The sequence below is a fragment of the Fragaria vesca genome, linkage group LG7 (genome assembly GCF_000184155.1).
Source record: "Fragaria vesca subsp. vesca linkage group LG7, FraVesHawaii_1.0, whole genome shotgun sequence".
NCBI classification, from domain to species: Eukaryota; Viridiplantae; Streptophyta; class Magnoliopsida; order Rosales; family Rosaceae; genus Fragaria; species Fragaria vesca.
The window spans coordinates 2,716,199-2,736,828 of record NC_020497.1 but is presented as its reverse complement, the minus strand read 5'-3'; the positions used below and the strand labels follow the sequence as shown (position 1 = coordinate 2,736,828).

The window sequence follows — 20,630 nt, the reverse complement described above, 5'->3', positions numbered from 1 at the left end:
TGAAGTTGTTCTCATATTGGGTGGTCTTGAACACCCTATCACTAATGCAGAAGAAGATCTTATACACTCTTGAGTCCTCTCCATATATAAAGCAAGCATAATGGAGATGTTTGAGATATTTTTCTCATATTTTCAATCAGTTTTGCTCTACTGGAGGTAATTTTAGGAAAATTTGGCCCTATGGAATTGAAGGAAGATAAAACCATAAAGGCTTTTTTGTCACAACAGAGTTCCAACCTGCTGGACCCTTTTCTATCCAAATCAAACACCACAAAATGCCTATCCTATCCAAATGAAAGTGCAATGAGTGGTTCTCCACTTTCAAAACTTGAGAGAACACCATCTTCCACAGTCCATTCCAAATTATCAAACCTTCCAAAATAACCAAACCCAGAAATAAATTGGTACTTATTATCATATTGTTCAAGTTACTAATATCCTGCTGGCCTCAGAATCTCTCATAGGACCTAAATAACCTGTAAGGGATTCAGTATAGCCATGGCCTCCACCTCCTCCACACTTACCATATCCTCCTCCTCCACCCCTTTTGACACCAAGGCCTCTCGCCACTCCGCGGCACCATCACCGCAATGCGTGACACTCCCCACACTTCCTCCACCGCCAGTGCAGTCTCAAAACCGCCCTGGGAAAGCCACTACCTATTGTGAGCACTTCATATGACTCATTGTATACTCTGCACTATAATCAATATTATTAATACCTGTCAAGTAATATATTCATGTGTAGATTCTATATATATATAGAGACTAAATATTATGAGTAATGTTCTCTTCAGATATTTGACATGTTCTTAAGTTTATGATATCATACTAATATTCTAGTTCACCCTCTACCTTACCTAAATGTTGTACCTATATATTGATTGTTACGCTTTTAGGCCGTAAGATTGCTCGCAATGTCATGGCCATGGCCACTGGAGAAGCACCTGCAGAAGTTGCAACAACTGAGCTGCCAGAGGTTTTGAAGACAGTTCAAGAAGCTGTAAGCCTTTCAGCAACTAGTACCATCTGTTTTTGTATGAATGAATTTAGGAAGATTAACTAGCATGAATAATTCATTCTTATTTTTTTTTCTAGTGGGACAAAGTTGAAGACAAGTATGCAGTGTCATCACTTGCAGTAGCTGGTGTTGTTGCACTATGGGGCTCTACCGGGCTGATTTCGGTGTGTATTCTACTCTCCTGTGTTAGTTTAGATAATTGCCATTTGAATTCTTCAAAATTGTTAGGTTCTGAAATCCAAAGGGTATTTGTAACAGGCAATTGATAGGCTTCCTTTGATTCCTGGTGCTCTGGAGCTTGTTGGCATTGGCTACACTGGGGTAAGGAGCATTCTGTTTGCTGTTGGATTCATATAGAAACTCTTAGTTAACCTACTGGAAAGTGTTTGATCAATACAGTATATCAGACAAGAATATCACTGTGTTTATTCTTGTAGAAACTCTTAGTTAACTTTCTTATTTATTACTGTCTGTCTTTGCAGTGGTTTGCATACAAGAACCTGGTGTTCAAACCAGACAGGTAAATATCCATTTGCTACATTGATTGGAATCTAATTAAAAAGTTAGGTTCTTAACCGGTCTTTAATGTTTCCGAATTGTTTTGATATCTCAGGGAGGCTTTGACACAGAAGATAAAAGACACATACAAAGAGATAATTGGCAGCAGCTAGAACAAGCCAGAAAAGTAATGCTGCTGAGATGAACTGGAAATACGTGCTTGTGGCCGGTTTTTGAAGCTTTAATCTTGCAGCATTGTTCATGAAGATTTGAACATCCTTCATTTTCTTTGCATAAACTTGTCCTAACCACGGTGAAATCAATGTCGTGTACTTTGTCTGCGAGATACATGTAACTAGTACTATATTGGAACATCCTTCATTTCTGATCTGTTACTTTAGAATGGAAAAGAAAAAAGTAAAACTAAGTAGAATAATCTGCAGATTATGTGCAGTTCTGATCAGTTAATGACTTGATCTTTTCTCTCATTATGAATATTTGCTGTCTTAAAGCAGAGAAGCAATTGCAAACAATGAACTTCATAAATGCAGAATCTTAGATGAGGCTTGACCGCTTGAGTATCTTTAATATTGATAGAAGCTTCTAAGCCTTCCTATCTACTTAAAAAACTCCATAACCCAAAAGTTACAGACAAAACATTCATATCTGATGCCACGAAACCCAGCACCAGTTGCCAAGGCTATGAATTCTTGTTCGGTCCGCTCTTTCCCTCCCGGGTTCTGTGTCATCATAAGCACATCAATTTGGGAGGTGCTCTTCACAGCAGTGCTAGTCTCAGGCACAACTGGAAGAAGTGCTTCAACAACAATTACTTTTCCATTGTCTGGTATAGCATTGTAACAATTTTTCAGGAGCTTCAAGCAGTGCTCATCACTCCAGTCATGAAGTATCCACTACAATTCAGCAAAACATGGCAACATCAAATTGCCTAATCTTACAAAACAAATTCTAATTAAATGGAAAAGCTTCACAAGTTCAGAAAAACGAAAACATAATACTTGAGAAACTGATAAGTCACCTTCATGAAAATGGCATCCCCACTTGGAACACTTGCAAACATGTCTCCTCCAACATGTTCCACTCCTGCAAAGGTAACGAATGTGAACAGGCAGTTTCAAACATGTTACAACACTAGATCGATAACCACTAGATTGGCCTGAGATTCTGAAGTTGTTCAAAAATAGACCAAGAATGTATACATTACAGTACAATACTTCAAGTCATACCAATGTAAGAAGGGGCATCTTTGATGACATGAGGCAAGTCAAAGTTGATACCCTTGATATGAGGGTATCTAGAAGTGATTAGGCTAAGAGTCACTCCAAGGCCACCGCCGACATCAACAAGTTTCTCAAGGTGCTCAAAACCCTTGTAGAGATCAAGAATCTTCTTGATAACAATGGTGGTGTGGTTGAACATTGCTGTGTTGAACACTTGGTTAAACCTGGGGTCCAAACCTGGATACTCAAAGGCATGTGTGCCATACACCCTGTTAAATGGGATTCCTCCTTCCAGAACAGCACCTTTCAACTGGAACCTGTATTTCAATGTGTACCAAATTAGAGTTATGAACTGAAATCAAATATGCAGGTTTTAAGATTCTTAATTTTTTTCTTTTTCTTTTTACTTGTGGAAATAATGATAGCCTTTCTACAATTATTGGGCATGATCCTGATCCTGATCCTGATCCTTACAGGGTGCTCAATTATTTCAGGTACTTAATTATTGAGTGATGCTCCTCCACTCCACTCATGTACATAATATTAAGTTATGCTACGTTGTTCTGATTATTTAAGAAAATGGATGATGTAATATCCATATTCATCTGTAGTCTATAGTATATACTAATTAAACTAGAAACTCTTAAAGAGGAAATTAACAAGGAACAGAGGATTAATTAACAAAAGAAAACAAACTAGCTATCTAAGAAGACCTTGTCTTGAATCAAAGCCATCAGGGTTCCTAAGGAAACACCATCTCCAGCACTCTTCACAAAATACCTGGACACAGGAGCAAGACTATAAACCCTCAGAAAATTAGGTCCATCACCATGATCATCATCATTAGCATTAACCACAGTGCAGTTCAGCACAGAGTGGCTTGCCAGTAGCCTGAGGATCCGATCCAACATCACGGGAGCCTCGGGGTTCTTGGTACCTATCTGAGCTGCAATCTCCGGTGAGGAGAGACCCGGACCGACACCAGCTTTGGCTATGATATCGAAAACTCCGAGCTCAACTGCTGATTGCATGGACATGGACAGCACGGTGGAAGTCACCAGCTGCATTGCATAGCAGAAGCTTTCTTCTTCTTCTTTTGTGGACGCCATTGCAGGTTTAGAACTGTCTAGATATGCTCATACGTACTGAACTCAAAGGAAACCAGTTTTATTTATAGGGTACAAAGCTGTACAATATATATAACAGCGGGCATTTCTCCATGTGTTTGATTTTCATATAATATTTGTGGTAGGGGGTGAATGATATATTTTTCTTATTTAAGTAGTGAATTATTGGAGTGATGAAGGCAGATGTAGTGGAGGGGAGGACCCAATATGTATCATCAATTGATCATAAAAGACTTGTTTCTTCTGTGTGCTTTACAGAGCGAAACGTTTGCTTTTCGTTATTTTCGAAAGGAAAAGATATATACACATAGCTGCTTGGCTTAAAATAAAAACGAATGTAATTTTCACCTGAATTTTCATGTAGTTTAATATGAGTATACAATATATTTGAATGATCTGACAGATAGTGATTGATCACAAAACTTGATTTTGTGGATTTTGTGGATCATAAGTTAGTTGGAGGTGGATGCATATATATACACAAACATATACATAGTATATTCTTGCTTTCAAATAATGTCCTGCAGATTTAGGTCTTTGGATTATTGGGTAGCTGTGAAAATCAATAAAAATAGAAAAGATAAAGGAAAGAGATTGAGACTTTGAGAGTATCATTTAGATGCATATTCCTTGACAAAACTTTCAAAGGATGCATGGATAAACAGGATTAGCATCAAACTACTGAATAAAACTTGGCTTAATGTTATTAAGGTCATATTCTTTGTTTTAGTATCAAGTATCAACAGTCCCTAGCGTTTCTATATATTTCGAGTGGAGAGGCCATTATAGTTTTGTTTCAGTTTCCAGTGAGCTGTGTGTATATCGATTGACCCGAGAGAATACGTGCGTATCAAACTGGGTTTCATGAAAGTTATTAGGTATAACAAACTGGGTTTCAGGACTCTTTTACCTAACAAATAATGAACACAACGTGATTTCTGGTAAACTTCATTTTTTGTCTAGCAGCACCACACAACCAAGTTAGGATTTTTCTGTCTTTTAACTAAATTTAGGCTATAGCTAACGGCTAAATTTACCAGATATTTTCCCCTCTATTTTCAGTAGTACTCATACCACCATCATCATATATAGCTGTAGTTTGTGACTCTCGGTCTAGGAATTGGCCTCAATTGTGAATTTACCATTTTTCCAGCTCTACGAGACGTGGCTATATAATGATTGATCTTCTCAGAATTAGCTTTGTAGCTGCTTGGATCAAACATTATACCCTGTTAGTCTGTTACCGATCGATATTTGATCGACTCAGCCGAAGTGGCGGATCATTTTTCTGATACAAGTTGATTGTTCATTAATAGTTAATTAACAGCTAATTGGCCATAGCTTACAAAGTTCACATAAGAAATCAGACAAGCTAAAGCAAACCAATTACAAGAAAATCCCTGGAAACCTATCCAAGCTAAAGCGCGCAAACCAAAAATCTGGTGGATAAAACATCCCAAAAATCTATTACTTTTGCCCACATATTTTCATTAAAAGTACACAATCATACTTTTCAAACAACAAGCAACATACATAACCCTCAATAGGTTAGAGTGTTTTTGTTTTCAAATATATGAAACTGAAAACGCCGCTATTTATGGGATAAATTTTACTTAAGGAAAATGATTTTTGGCTTTAATAAAGCCTGAAATTTATGACATTAATCTTATGTGGAATGCTATGTCACCTAGACACATCACCAATTAAAAGATTATGTCATGCATGCCATTCTTAAGTATAAAGTCATTCTTATCCAGCTTCTAAGCTTCAATGGCTCTAGATTATGTTGTCTTTTCTTTCTATTTTCTTTTTCATCACGATCATGTTCAAATTAAACATCAAAATATATTGTGAATATACATATAGTTTTGATAGTATATTTGTTCAAAAATGTGAATTCTTATGAATATATATATATATATAAATAGAATTCGTCCAATATATAGTTTATATAGTTTTAACTTTAATAAATTTATTGTATAAAAGCTTAATTTGGTATGATTATTAACTAGAGATCAATTACTAATAAGTTAAATTTGGTATATACTCATGTCCATATTAAGAGGGTAAGAAATTATTTCATATTAGTATATATGTAGCAAACATTAATTGTTGGGGTTAAGATTGTCTTCTTACTTAAGAATAACATGACATGATTTTTTTAATTGATGATGTGTCTAGATGATATGACATGCCACATAAGATTAAGACCATAAATCTTAGGCCTTATTAAGACCCTCTAGCACTGCCCTTTACTTAATTAATCCTTAGTGATATATGATAGCATGCCCCATCTCTACTTAATGAACTCCATGACATAAAGATAACTGCAGTGACATTCATATTTGATGTCACTAAATCCAGCAGCAGTTGCCAACTCCAAAAATTCTTGTTGGGTACTTTCCCTCCCCCGTGGGGTTAGTGTCATCATCAGCACATCAAGCTCTGATGTGATCTTCTCAGCAGGGCTGCTAATTGGCTCATCCGGAACAAGTACTTCCACAACAATTACTTTTCCATTATCTGGAATAGCAGTATAACAAATTTTCAGTAGCTTTATACACTGCTCATCCATCCAGTCATGAAGTATGTTCTGCAAATTAAATATCCAAAATATGAGTAAGCTGCACCTTCGATCATCCATGGGTATGCATGCTCCCATCAGACCAGAAGTAAATAAATAAACATATTAGAACAATACTAAGAGAAATTTTAAATACACATCCTTAATTTCTTAATACATATCCTTATTATTTTATGTTTCTATTGAGATTTTATAGGTAAGCTAAATGACCAAAACATACATTTATTATTAAAAAAAAAATCACGCTAGAAGTATTCTTTCTAACGTCTTCTACCCTAAAATCGTCGAAAACATGTCTTCTCCCCTAACCCCAATTCTTCTCCACAATTCATTTGGGTTGTTTTTTGTTGTTGTTGTATCTATATCAGCTTTAGTTTGATCTTACAGATCATATTGTCAAGTACTGTATCTTTATCAGCTTTAGTTTAGTTTGATCTTGGAGATCATATTGTTAAATACTGCATCTTTATCATGATATATTTTATCGAATAACTAGATATCTATGTTTAATAGCTAATGTACTTCTACAGTTGTACTAGCTTGGGAATTTTGAAAACTTATATTGGTGATTTGGAGTTGGGATATAACAATAATTATTTGATTATAAATAACAATAATCATTCTACAGTTGTACTAGCTTGTGAATTTTGAAAATTTGTATTGGTGATTTAGAGTTGGGATATAACAATAATCATTTGATTATAAATAACAATAACCATTTGATTATAGATTGAACGATGATAACCAAAAATTTCTACCAAAAATTAGACGAAATAATATATAAAAAGAGATACCAAATAGTAAATATATATTAATTATATTAAATAACGGAATATTTCATAAATTAAGGGCATTTTAGGTAGTTTGGGATGTGTATTAAGTATAATACTGAAATTAAAAACTTGATAGGTAGTGTATTAAGTAAGAGATGTGTATTAAGATATTAGGGGTGTGTATTTAAAATTTCTCTGATACTAAATGTGCACTTGAGAATCAAAAATACTAGCTTACTCTAATAAAAATGGCATCCCCGGTTGGAATATTTGAAAACATGTCTCCTCCTACGTGTTCCACACGGACTACACCTGTATATAAATTGCATATTCTGATCAACGAATCATGTTTCTTAAATAAAACGAGTGATTTTTGTATATAATCCTAATGCATACCAGGATATTGGGGAGCATGTTTTAAAACATGGGGTAAGTCGTAGTTGATCCCCTTAATGTGAGGATATCTGGAAGTGATGAGACCAAGAGCCACCCCTAGACCTCCCCCAACATCAACAAGCTGGGTAAGTTGCTCAAAACCCTTGTAGCTATCCAGAATCCTCCTCATAATCAAAGTGGTGAAGTTGACCATTGCCGAGTTGAAAACTCGATTAAAACTGGGGTCTGAATCTGCATACTCAAAGAGGTGTTTGCCATGGACCCTGTTAAACGAATTCCTCCTTCAACAACTGCATCTTTCACTTGTGACCTGTGTATGAAGTATAAACACGCACAACAATTTAGATCAGTCATATATAAATAGGCACGTCCACTAGCTTCTACTAATCAAAAGCTCAAATTATGAATGTAGTTATGTAGTACTGGGGAATCAAAAAAAACCAAGTGTTCATGACGACACTGCCATGAACTAATGCCATCAAGGGGCTTAAAGAAGCACCATCTTCACTAGTCACAAAGTGCTTGGAAACCGCAGTGAGGCTGTACAGCCTTCGACCAGTGACCACAGAGCAACTGAGCACGGAGTATGCGGTGAGGAGCCTGAGGATGCGGTCCAGCATAGCCAGTGGTGCCAATCTCGGCTGCAATGTCCGATGCAGAGAGCTTGGCATTCGTACCCGCTTTGGAGATCACATCAAAGGTCAATTGCAGTCTGCATTGACATGGGCAACACAGAAGAAAGCATAAGCTGAACCGCATGATCAAAGCTACTTTCTTCTTCTTTTCTTTTAGCATCAACATCCGCGAGTGTTTCTATTTCCAGTGGGGAGGCCATTATGGTTCTGCCTTTCAGTTTCCAGTGAGCCTATAGCGAGGGAGTGACCGATCAAACGTCACATATATGTATTAGATCTTAGTCAAGAAACACAACTAAGCTACAAGCTAGTAGAATGGGGATAAGCATTGTTGGAGACGGAACCCACCAGAGCTACTAGCTAACAGACAAGTTTGGGAGCGTGAAGCATCTGCAGTTTGAGCTCCCTATGGACAAGTTTTGATACTCGAGTCTCGATCAACAGACAATATATCCATAAACAATTGAGCACTGTGAAGTGTGCAACCACAGAAAAAGAATCTCCAAGCACCAAACATGAACCCGCTGGCTAAAGAGAGTATTGAATATTCGGAAAAAGAAAAAAGAAAAAGAAAAAGAAAAAAAGCAGGTTCCAGAATTTTTTTCCGATGAGAAAAGAACTAACATTAAAAAAAGGAGTTTTAGGGCATTTAAAGTTTACAATGTCGAAAGGAGGAGCACCCGAAGCCAGTGCCATAAGTTGTCTCTAGTTTTCTAACTTAATTGGTTAATATATCCCGGTTATTCTTTATGCTAAAATTGTGAAACTTCACATGTTAATTTGTATTAAAAAAAAATAAGGGTGAATTTAGGATTTGAATATGAAAATGCAGAGGCATAAATTTCTTTGAATATGAAAATCTTTATACATACATAAATAGGTGAATCTAGGGCATCCTAAAACTTTTTATGAATAGTGTATACTTTTTTCTAAAAGTATCTAGCCCAATTAATTTGAGTATGCGAAACACTGAATTTCAAAACTCCCGATTCATTATATATGAAATTGAAAAAAAAACCCAATAATTAGAGGTTGAACTGATAATAATCCTTATTCATATGAAAAGATGCCCCATCTCGATCTACTTAATGAATTCCATTACATGAAGATAACTTGAAAGACATTCAAATTTGATGCTACTAAATCCTGCAGCAGTTGCCAAATCCATAAATTCTTGCTGGGTTCTTTCCTTCCCTCCTGGGGTTACTGTCATCATAAGCGCATCAAACCCAGAGGAGATCTTCACAGCAGGGCTAGTGTCTGGCTCAACTGGAACTAGTGCTTCCACAACTATTACTTTCCCATTATCTGGAATCATAGTGTAACAATTTTTCAATAGCTGTATGCATTTCTCGTCCATCCAGTCATGAAGTATGTTCTGCGAAATATCAAAAATATAAGTAAGCTACACTTTCCAACCAATTAGGTATGCAGTTATGCATGTTCACATATATCAGACCATTATTAAATAATTAAAGAAGAACGATCAGAAATGTGCATTTGAGAATAAAAAATGCTAGCATACCTTCATGAAAATGGCATCCCCACTTGGAACATTGGAAAACATGTCTCCTCCTACATGTTCTACACCTGCATGTACGTTGAAATTTTTAATTTAATTTGTGTCCGTCTGATCAACACAATGAAACTAGAACTAGCCTATGCACAACGTGTAGGAATTTTTTTTTATTTTTTTCAAAAGTGTACGTTTAGGGAGGCACTACATTTATTTTTCTTTGTCTTTGTTTTTTATTTTGTTAATTTTATTATCCATAGTAATTATTTCTGATTCAAAGTATTTTAATAATAATAATTCTTATTCAGAAAAAAAAAAATTTGTGATATACAGTATATATAAAGAGTAAATTGGTAAAAAATAATAGTCATGGTGAACAAGACCTATTCTCTTAATAATGATATAGATAGATAGATAGATAGATAGATAGATAGATTAGGGAGAGTGGGTATTTTTTGTATATAATCCTAAAACTATACCAGGATATTGGGGAGCATGTTTTATAACATGAGGTAAGTCGTAGTTGATTCCCTTAATATGAGGATATCTGGAAGTGATGAGACCAAGAGCCACCCCTAGACCTCCCCCAACATCAACAAGCTGGGTAAGATGTTCAAAACCCTTGTAGCTATCCAGAATCCTCCTCATAATCAAAGTGGTGAAGTTGACCATTGCCGAGTTGAAAGCTCTATAAAACTGGGGTCCGAATCTGCATACTCAAAGACTTGTTTGCCATGGACCCTGTTAAACGGAATTCCTCCCTCAACAACTGCATCTTTCAGTTGTGACCTATGTGTATGAATTAACATGTATAATAGATTTTGATCAGTCATATATAAATAAGTACGTCTACAAGCTTGTCTATAAGCTTAAATTATGAATGTACGTAGTATTGGGGAATGGAAACAAACCAACTGTTCATGACGACACTGCCTTGAAGAAATGCCATCAAGGGGGTTAAGGAAGCACCATCTTCACTAGTCACAAAGTGCTTGGACACCGCAGTGAGGCTGTAAAGCCTTTGGCGGGTGACTACAGAGCAACTGAGCACGGAGTGTGCGGTGAGGAGCCTGAGGATGCGATCCAGCATAGCCAGCGCCTGGGGGTCCTTGGTGCCAATCTCGGCTGCAATGTCCGATGCAGAGAGCTTGGCATCCCTACCCGCTTTGGAGATGACATCAAACAGGCCCAGGTCAATTGCAGACTGCATTGACATGGGCAGCATCGAAGAGATCGTTAGCTGAACAGCATGATCAAAGCTGCTTTCTTCTTCTTCTTTTGTTTTAGCATCAACACTCCTTTGTATTTCTACTTCCAGTTGAGAGGCCATTATATATGGTTTTGGGTTTCAATTTCCAGTGAGCCTATGGCCGGATATATAGCCCTATATGTTTTTTTTCTCAAAGAGAACTGGCCGCTACATGACATTGTCAATTAAATGGTATGCCCAACCTACATGTCCGGTCATTGTCAAAAGAAATAACCCAATTATCATGTTTAGGTCTTTCGTATCAAAAAACATGGTTAGGTCTTTTCTGAAAAAAATAAGAAAAGAAAAAAGTAACACAACGTATTGGCAAAAAAGTGTTCGGCTATACACATTTGTATGACATATATCAAGCCGTAAGCCGCAGAATCCGCTTCATAACAACAGTGGTGTGGTTGAACATTGCTGCTTTGAAAACCTGATTAAACCTCCGGTTCAAACCTGAATACTCGAAGCTAGGCATGCCATGGAACCTGTCGAATGGAATTCCACCTTCTACAACTGCGTATTTCAGTTTTGACCTGTACGTATAAAAATATGATCGAGTTACTTAGTGTTTGTATGTACAGGGATTAGATCAAATTTGGAGAGGGAAGTGATGAGAACATATATACGTACCAACTGTTTATGAAGACCATGTCTTGAAACAATGCCATGACGGAGCCCAAAGAAATGCCATCTTCATTAGTCACAAAGTGCTTGGACACGGCGGAGAGGCTGTAGAGCCTTTGGCCATCAACCACAGAGCAACCGAGTATAGAGTGAGTGGTGAGGACTGAGGAGTCTAAGGATTCGATCCAGCATAAAGGGTGTCTCAGGGTTGTTGGTCCCAATCTGGTCAGCAATCTGAGGTGCGGAAAGCGCCACACCCGAACCTGCTCTGGCCATGATGTCAAAAACTCCGAGCTCAATCACCCTCAATGGCTAATTGCATGGACATGGGCAGAGCAGATGAAACCACCAGCTGCACAGCATAATGAAAGCTCTCTTCTTCTTGCTTTCTTTCATCGTCAAGAACTATGTGGGGTTTTGTTTCCAATGTAGAGGCCATAACATTAGGAGTAATAGTACTGTACATGTTTATTATTTAGGTGAAGTCGGCTATTTGTAGGAAAATTTCGATTGATACTGGAGGAGTCTTCAAAGAAATGAGGATGAAACACAATTATATAAAATATGCTAAGCGGGTGTTCACCGGGACTTTGATAGAACCTGCAGGTTTGTATAACACAGTAGTTAATTACCTCCTAGAAAGATCTAGTGTTGCATCCTACAAAAACAAAAACAAAATATCACATTAGTTAATTAGAACCAAGGAAGAAAATTTCGGTGATTACGAAAATTTCGGGAAAATATTGATTGTAGTAAAAAAATGAGAAAATTGACGGAAATTTGAAGAAAAACAAGGAAATTTTAAACCAAACTTTAAGAGATGTTTGTTTTCTATATTATGTACTATATTTGAAATGAAAACCTTGAATAAACATTGATCTATAGGGAGTTGTAGTAAATTAAGATGAAAATGTTAGTGCTGAACCGTTAATAATTCTTAAAAGTTTACTTTAAACATTTTTTTTTATAGCTGGAAACCCAAAGGGAGGCTAGGTCATCACGCCTTATATACATATGATACATTCACCACCACAGTATGGGGCAAAAGCCACACATCGTATGTGGCCAATAGAGGTGTGGCAATTTTCTGTAAGTGTGGCAAATGAGGTTATTAGTGAAGAATGAAGGAAAATTGCCACATATATGGGATTCTCTGGGATTGCCACACCCCTATTGCCCACATAAGATGTGTGGCCTTTGCCTCATATTGTGGCGGTGATTTCACATAAAATTACATAAGTGCTTTAAAACCACGTAGAAGACTTATGAAGAACAAAATTTTCACTAGTATTGGTTGGAAATATAGGAAATATCGGGATTTTTCGGAAATATAGGGAAATATAGAGAGTTTCAAATGAGAAATGCTTGGGAGGAGAAAAATATATCACTACTTTCGATTTTTTCTTCCTTGATTAGAACATCAAAAGGCCAAAAACGTGGTATGAGTTAATCATGCGATATAAGAATTCAGGTACAACGTCGAGGCTGTAGAGCTGATTGGTGACGGCGAATTAACTCATACATATAAAGAAATAAAAATGTGAAACGTGTGCGACCATGGAATAATGAAATACATAATAATATGTTGCATTATCAGATCTAACCATCGAGCATGATCAATCCACTAGCTAAAGAGATGTATGGAATAGAAGTTGCCAGAAGTTGTTCTCTGCTTTCCTAAACTTGATTGTTGAAGGTATATATTATAATTGTTCTTTAATTATGCTAGAAATCTAGAATTGTGAATCTTCACAGAGTTTTAGTCCAATTAAGGTTTCTCAAGTGAGATCGAAGTGCTTCATGAATGGAGTGATATTGAAAACAGAAAAATGAAAAAAGAAGAAGAGAAGAACGAGAGATTGAATTAATTGATCAAGTTTACAGAGGTCTAAATTCTTTTGAACTTTAAAATGTGTGTACATGGGTGATTCTAATTAAGGCCGCAAAAGAGTTTCTTACAGGCAGTATTTTTGTTAATTTGAAGGACAAGTTTTTCGTAAAAAGGTTCAGCTAAATAGCTTAAGACTCAAGTAAGGGGGATGTATTTTGATCGATGAGACTACTGTCTAGCTTAGAATGTGGTTGTCCCAAGTGAACATGTACAGTACAGTTTTCTTGTTTGTACTTCTACAACGAGATAGCCACAACTCTCGCAGAAAGACGAGAGCTTGTGATCGACAAGAAAACTGTTCTTGGGTGTGGCAAGCTTTCTGTTAATTTCAAGCTAGCTAGACTGCTACCACATTTGCATTGGTATCATATCAATTAGTACATGCAGATAGACTGGTATCATATATAATTCATATAACACTGCATTTTATTTCTTAGTTACTAGTTTGATCGATCATGATCTATATATCATAACAAAGACGTACAGTAAACGTACTGAAATTATTTATTCTACGTACCTATATAATCTATAAATTCTTACTAGTTTGATCGATCATAACATATGGATGAAAATTAAAGCATATATGGCCGGGTAGCTAGCTATAGTTTGTTTCAATTTTTAAATATGCCCAAACAGGTTCCATTCTTATTAGGGCCCTTGTCCCAGAAATTCCCGTAGAATTCACCGTAAGTGAAGCTCCGGTAGACGGCAGGATGATCATCGTCGACCAGTTTCGGGGCCGGTTCAATCACAGCATCGTAGGATGGGCAGTAGAATGTCGGGATAGAGATCCTTTCCTTGTTGCTGTTCACCACCGCTCGGTGGAGTACACTCTTGTAGCGATCATTGCTTATAACCTAAAACACACAACATAAAAAGCTTCATGCATGTAGTCTCTATATTTGACATGTAAAATGTGATGTAAAACGTTATTTGACTAGAGAAGTTTCTTTTAATAATGTTTCTGATGACAAAAAAGATTCAACAAAACGGCATAATAATTATGTCAAACCCCAAATCCAAACTTGGTTCTTTGATTTATTCTTTGTTGGTTGCATAGACTCGAGCTATCTTCTTTGAAAAGGACGGAGACACACCTTAAATTCTTAATCTGTTACTGTCCAATCAAATCGTGTTTTATGACCTAATAATGCAGTGTGTGTTTTCTCCTAAAATTCAGATCCAAATAAAAACCATGCATGTTGACTGCTAGCTATTAACGGTTTCTAATTCTGACCTGGATTTGGTCACCGAGGTTGACGATGAAGGTGTGAGGAATGGGCTTGACAGCAACCCATTTCCCTCCCTTGAGAACCTGCAAGCCTTCCACGTCGTCTTGGAGGAGGAGGGTGACGACGTTCGGGTCAGCATGTCCCGGTAAGCCGTAGGTCAGCTCCGGCTGAGGGCACGGCGGGTAGTAATTGATCGCCATGTGCTGTCCATGCTTTGCTAGGGCCTTGTTGATGTAGTGTTCTTCTAGTCCCAGGCTTTCCGATATGCCGTGAAGGAGTCTCACTGCTAGGCCTCTGACTTCCTTGCAATACTCACCCACATCTTCCCTGAAAAACGTCCGAAGTTTCAAAAAATGCGACTAATTAACCTCCATAAACGGAAGAGAACGTTACAATGCGTCGTAAATTTTGACGATGAGTTACGTTGGAGATCAACTATCTCTTTGTCAAGGTTTGAATAACAAGTTCTGGCAAAAAAATATCATTAATCATGTATGGTATATATGTTGCAGTTATTGAAGTTCCAGATTTAACCGTGTTTGATTTACCTATATATTTAGGTGGGTGTAGAAATTGAAGTTTCGGCCAGTTATAGATACCTGAAAGAGGGAGGGTTGGCTGGCCACTCATGAATGTAGTCCTCTAGAGGGTGGCAGTGGAGTCTTAGGTAATCTCTCCAGCTAGCTATTTCCTCAGCTCTGACATTGAAGCTAGTCGACAGTCTTATTGTTCTATAAGGGTCTTCAGAGTAAACCTTCATCCTTTCACTCTCTGGCAAATGGAAGAACTCCTTTGCCACAGCCAACATGTTATCGATCACTGCCTCGTCGATTCCATGGTTTTTAACCTTCAATGAGTGTAAAAAATACAGGTTAATTAATTTACTTCCATTAATGGATGTATGAAAATTAACGTGTTTGAGGTGCATGTACCTGAAAAAATCCAGACTCTTGGCAGGCGAGGCCGATCTGCTTAATGATTTCTGAGTGCCGGGAGCCGTCGAAACCTTGCAAGTCGATGAGAGGAATGGAAATATCGGACTGGATGACCTGGCCAAGATTGGGGCGATCATGTTCGGGTCGGACGTATTGAGAAGGAACATGGGTTGCACCATATACAAGGTCGGACGTGAGTGCCGACTTTGGAGCTGCCATTGTAATGTGGACAATGAGAAATGCTATCTATCTTGTTGATTAGAGAGGAGATCTTTCTTGGGAGGTAGAGCTCCTCTATTTATAACCTGGGTATCAGAATAAATATAATAACAGATTACACAATTATTATTATTATTTTTTAAAAGGAAACCGCACGATACAAATTTTGCCTACTATATTTTACTTGCCGGCGGACTTTTCTACTATATATATATGTGTTGCCGTAAGTCGTCCGATCATCTTGAATTTTGAATTTTGAATTACTAAATGATCGAACGGCTCACGGCATGATGTATGATATACAAATGTGTATAACAGTCGAACCCTTACTTGCCTACCTCAATGTCCACTATCTACATTAACAACACATGTCTTGTCAAATGATTTGACTTTATTCTAGCTAAACTAGACGGTGGACATTGAGGTGGGCAAGTAAAACATGATCTGTAGATTTGCTTCCTGAACCGCATAGATACCGGGCTAAGCGGATCCCAAGGCCCGCTAGGCGTTTTTGATGGAATCATCATGTACACCTCTTCCAGCCCAAAACGAGTGTCGCCTAGGCCCTTTAAGACGTTGGTTATAGTCGGGTACTCGGGTACTCGGGTACGGGCGAGGGGCTAAAATGTAAATGTGAGCCAGTTGAGCCACCCAGAAGCTTCTAAAGGAGACACGTCACATTGTCAGCGGCCTAACAGAACCTACGGTCCAGATCTCCTCACCTCCATCACATCAACGCTTCTGATTTTTCCAAAAAGTAGGCGTTAGTCCACACCACAAAACCCCAACACTACCAGACCAGTGCCACCAGTCACCACCACACCCACCTAAATAGGAACGTCACGTGCACCGCACGAGACCCCTCTCATCCTTCTTTTAGCAATCTCTGACCGGTCACCCAGCAACCCCTTTGTTGTCTCCTTTCACGTAGCGGTTTCCACATTAGCCACGTCCGCCAAATCCGCCACCGTCCGTACCGTCTCACCGGCTACCCCCGGTGAAAACCGCCACGTCAGTGGAGGTCCCCACAGAGCACAGCTGGAGACGCTTTTACAGACGAGGGAGCTTGTGGATGAGAATCAACAACAGGAGAAAAAAGAATTTAAAACAAAAAATGAAAAAGCGCAACGATCTCCGCCGCTAAATTCGCGACACCTGGCGCGATCTTAGGGCTCGGTGGTCTGTGAGAGGTTTGCAGCCATAAGGGAATTGTAGACCAGAAAATGGAAAAAGGAGAAAAATAGAAACCCAGAAAATCAAAATCCACAAGAAATAATAGTGGCTCAGATTGCTCCTTGCTTCACAAGAACTGAGAGCTCAGCTCTTCTATTGGTTATAGCTCTCTCCTCTCTTTCTTTCTTCTACTACTACCAGACTCGCTCTCTTATACTCTTTGCTTTGTCTGTGTGAAGATTTTGTGTTTCGAGATTTTCCGGATCAAATTCCGATCTCTCCGTTGCCGGAAGCTATGCCTTCGCCGGCGGGTGTGCGGTGACGATTCCGGTTGGTGTTTCAGTCACGAGCTTTCATCAGCTGCACCATGGAAGGTACTATTTGCTCTCATTTCCAAGTGTTTGAGCTCGTCTGTTACTCTATCTATCTCTCTCGGTTTGGTTGCTGATGCGAAATTAAGTTGAATATATAATGATGAATTTGAGCTCTGAGCTTTTTGAGTTCTGAATTGAATAACGGAGAGGACTGTTACTCTTCAGTAAGTGATGAACAAAGCTCAGATTTGAGCTATGAAGCTTTTGATATATATATTTCGATTTGTTCAGCAACCAAACAGAGGTGTGGATTTTTTGCAGAGCAACTATGAAACTGATCGGAATTTCTTTTTCTCTCTTCGTGTTTCGCCTTGTTTTTCTCGTAGTTAAAGGTTTTGGCGTCTTCTTCTTCTTCCGGTTCGTTTTGGTGAGGATCCTGAATAAGGAAATTTATTTTAGTTGAAGTATCTCTCTCATCCTCCTCTGTGGTTTCGGTGGATTGTGAGATTTTTGTTGGATCAATTTGTGTTGTATATTAAGTAATTTAATAGAGCGCTTCGGTTTCGTTCCAATGCTTAATTGTGCTGCTATATAAATCAGAGACGGATCTCTACCCATTCCTGTGTTTCTTTTGCAGTAGTAGTAGTAGTAGTTCCCACTTCAAAGATTAGTTTGAGTAGTACAGCCACGACGGCTTTACTAGTGATAGCGGTGCTCGGTGCTTTCACTAATGAGAGAAGAAACTTGTTCTATACTTTGCTGGTTAGAGAGGATTTGAAGCAGCGCTCAGCTGCGCAAGTCCAGTAATGGACACTTTTTCGGCTGGAGAAGATTTGATCATTAAGGTAGCAAAAGCGGACCTCTTTTTGGTTTAAGATTTACTTGTGTAGTAGTAAGTTGTACATAGTTGAATTATGGAATTCTAATGACAGGCAAGAAAGCCATATACTATTACCAAGCAGCGGGAGCGGTGGACTGAGGAGGAGCATAATAGGTTTCTTGAAGCCTTGAAGCTCTATGGGCGAGCATGGCAGCGCATTGAAGGTTACAATTCACATGACCTTTAACTTTGCTCTTCCTCCCGTTTATTTTCTTACTAAATGTCCTGTTGGTATGTACTGCTTTTAGCAGAGTCCCTGAATAGCTGATGTTAAATGATATAGTCCTTTAAACTTTTTTCCCAAGTTGGGGTCATGATCTTAATTTTTTCCCCTTTCTGTTGTTACTTTGTGGTTTGCAGAACATATAGGTACAAAGACTGCTGTGCAGATCAGAAGTCATGCGCAGAAATTCTTTTCAAAGGTCAATCCATACCTTTTCATCTTCTTCTTTTGCAAGATGTGTGTTTTGCTTCTTTTGGTGTAGTTGGACACAGCATTGATCCCTTGAATTGCACTGTTAGGGTTTTATGAAATGTGGTTAATAATTTTGCTCTGAATAGCAGGTTGCATATAATTTCATTTCCATGACTAATAAGTACATAACCATGTCATCCTGTCATTTGTTTGCGAGATACTCTAAGGCCCATTAGAGGTCAATGTAAATGCTAGTCCGGTAGAAGGCACTTGTTCTTTCATATGCTTGGTTGCTGTATATTGTCTAGTCATTATATAGAAAAAAAAAATGTCCCAGTATATGAGGCTAGATACTGATAGAAAATAAGTAGGCACTCAAAACAAGGACATGCTTCTCTTGTGAATTGCTACTCAAACTGCAACTGGATGGTTGATTGGGGAAAGCAGTACATGGTACTGGCTGAAACTATTTAATGCTTAAATGTATATTGATGCTTGCAGATGCTATATCACAACCTACATGAATTGACTAAATCATAGAATTCGTAATTGAAACAAATTAACAGTTAAAATTTTAAACTCCTCTTAACACTTATCTTTATGGAAGATAGAGCAAGTAAGAAATTACAGTGTAGATGCATAGTATCTCACTAGTTCCTTACTTAAGCTGAAAGAATTTTCTCTAGCATTGTTTATGTCCAAAATAGATGGCAATTGAAAGTTTAAGTTGCATTTTTTTTTATATAGTCAAGTAGATTGTAGGAGTATGCGATAGTAGTGAAGTCCTCCAGCCTTGGCAATCTCCCATTGGATCCTTTTGGAACAAAAAATAAAAGAACAATGATGCTTATGCCTTGGCATTTAAGAACATATCAAATTAAGGTTTTTTTTTTTTGGTTTCCTAGTCCATTATACGAGAGATCCAGATACAAAATGCTGACTTTGACACATGCTGGTTTAGTCTCTCTGTAAATTGGAAACGAGGTTTTCTGACTTCTTGTAATGTACTTAATAAATGCGCGTTAGCTATTGGGTTGTCCGGTAGGACGATTTGGTACAAGTTGTTGATAGGCTGTATAAGTCAGTATTTGCCCGGTCAGCATCCAACAGGTTTTGGGTCTAGTGTTTCATAAGTTTGTGGTTCATCAAATTAAGTTACCTTGATTGTCCTGCCAAAGAATCTGAAATTGACTGTAGCCGAAAACATTTTTTTTTGTTCCACAAGATTATGTGAACTGTGTATAATTTGCTTATATGGTGAGCAAGTTATCATTATAAACAAAGTTAATTGAAATCTACTAGGTATGGATAAGTTTTACTTTATAGACATGAAGTGTCTCACCTCCTGTGAACAATCTTAGACTTCAAAGAAAGATATTTCACTCTGGGGTTTAAAGTGAAATGAGGGTTACAGGACCTGGGTTTTTGTTCCTCAAGATTATGTGAACTGTGTATCATTTTCTTATATGGTGAGCAAGTTATCATTATAGACAAAGTCAATTGAAATCTACTAGGTTTGGATAAATTTTACTTTATGGACATGAAGTGGCTCACTCCTATGGACAATCTTGCGTTGGTGAAATGAGGGTTGCAGGACCTGGTTTCTGGGATTCTATAGGTATAACTGTAAAGGAGAAGAAAATAGATTAGGTTGGTGCTATAAAAGTTTCAAACTTAGTGCTATAGGTTCTGGAGGGTAATTTATAGATTCTTCTTGAGGGTAATATATAGATTCTTTTAATTGGTTGATTCCTTTCAGAACACAATATGAAAATATGCCCCTAATGTTGCTTTATTAAATTCATGAGGTTTGATAGTGGATACCCACAGATATAAGATTCATTTCAAACATTGTTTAAGATATCTTCTTACATTTACTGAACACATTCCTCTCTCTCTCTC

The 20,630-nt window shown here is 37.7% G+C and overlaps 4 protein-coding genes and 3 pseudogenes across 4 annotated transcripts in view; 2 read left to right on the top strand and 5 right to left on the bottom strand.

Moving 5' to 3' along the window:
• The first annotated feature begins 281 nt into the window (after nt 1-281).
• LOC101294589 (thylakoid membrane phosphoprotein 14 kDa, chloroplastic-like) lies at nt 282-2,028 on the top strand. Its single transcript, XM_004306562.1, has 6 exons — nt 282-664; nt 899-1,002; nt 1,098-1,184; nt 1,279-1,341; nt 1,503-1,540; nt 1,634-2,028. The coding sequence occupies exons 1-6, from the start codon at nt 499-501 to the stop codon at nt 1,689-1,691; spliced, it is 516 nt and encodes a 171-aa protein (XP_004306610.1). The 5' UTR covers nt 282-498; the 3' UTR covers nt 1,692-2,028.
• A 15-nt stretch (nt 2,029-2,043) lies between these two features.
• On the bottom strand, nt 2,044-3,903 carry LOC101294295 (caffeic acid 3-O-methyltransferase-like). Its single transcript, XM_004306561.1, has 4 exons — nt 3,540-3,903; nt 2,766-3,076; nt 2,558-2,622; nt 2,044-2,432 (listed from the first exon to the last, which is right to left on the bottom strand). Exons 1-4 carry the CDS (start codon nt 3,866-3,868, stop codon nt 2,136-2,138), a joined length of 1,002 nt encoding a protein of 333 aa, XP_004306609.1. The 5' UTR covers nt 3,869-3,903; the 3' UTR covers nt 2,044-2,135.
• Nucleotides 3,904-6,182: 2,279 nt separating this feature from the next.
• Nucleotides 6,183-8,474, bottom strand: LOC101294006 (annotated as a pseudogene).
• Nucleotides 8,475-9,355: 881 nt separating this feature from the next.
• Nucleotides 9,356-11,120, bottom strand: LOC101293714 (annotated as a pseudogene).
• Nucleotides 11,121-11,406: 286 nt separating this feature from the next.
• On the bottom strand, nt 11,407-12,108 carry LOC101307060 (annotated as a pseudogene).
• Nucleotides 12,109-14,171: 2,063 nt separating this feature from the next.
• Nucleotides 14,172-15,946, bottom strand: LOC101306765 (naringenin,2-oxoglutarate 3-dioxygenase-like). The gene is made up of 4 exons (XM_004308225.1): nt 15,725-15,946; nt 15,392-15,639; nt 14,798-15,119; nt 14,172-14,417 (listed from the first exon to the last, which is right to left on the bottom strand). The coding sequence occupies exons 1-4, from the start codon at nt 15,944-15,946 to the stop codon at nt 14,172-14,174; spliced, it is 1,038 nt and encodes a 345-aa protein (XP_004308273.1).
• A 1,341-nt stretch (nt 15,947-17,287) lies between these two features.
• Nucleotides 17,288-20,630, top strand: part of LOC101293425 (protein CCA1-like) — a 9,712-nt gene continuing 6,369 nt past the window's right edge. The window contains exons 1-5 of the mRNA XM_004306560.1: nt 17,288-17,493; nt 17,820-17,860; nt 18,071-18,278; nt 18,366-18,477; nt 18,674-18,735. Coding sequence (XP_004306608.1) covers nt 18,240-18,278; nt 18,366-18,477; nt 18,674-18,735 — 213 coding nt within the window. The 5' untranslated portion in view covers nt 17,288-17,493; nt 17,820-17,860; nt 18,071-18,239. The remainder of the gene's footprint in view (nt 17,494-17,819; nt 17,861-18,070; nt 18,279-18,365; nt 18,478-18,673; nt 18,736-20,630) is intronic.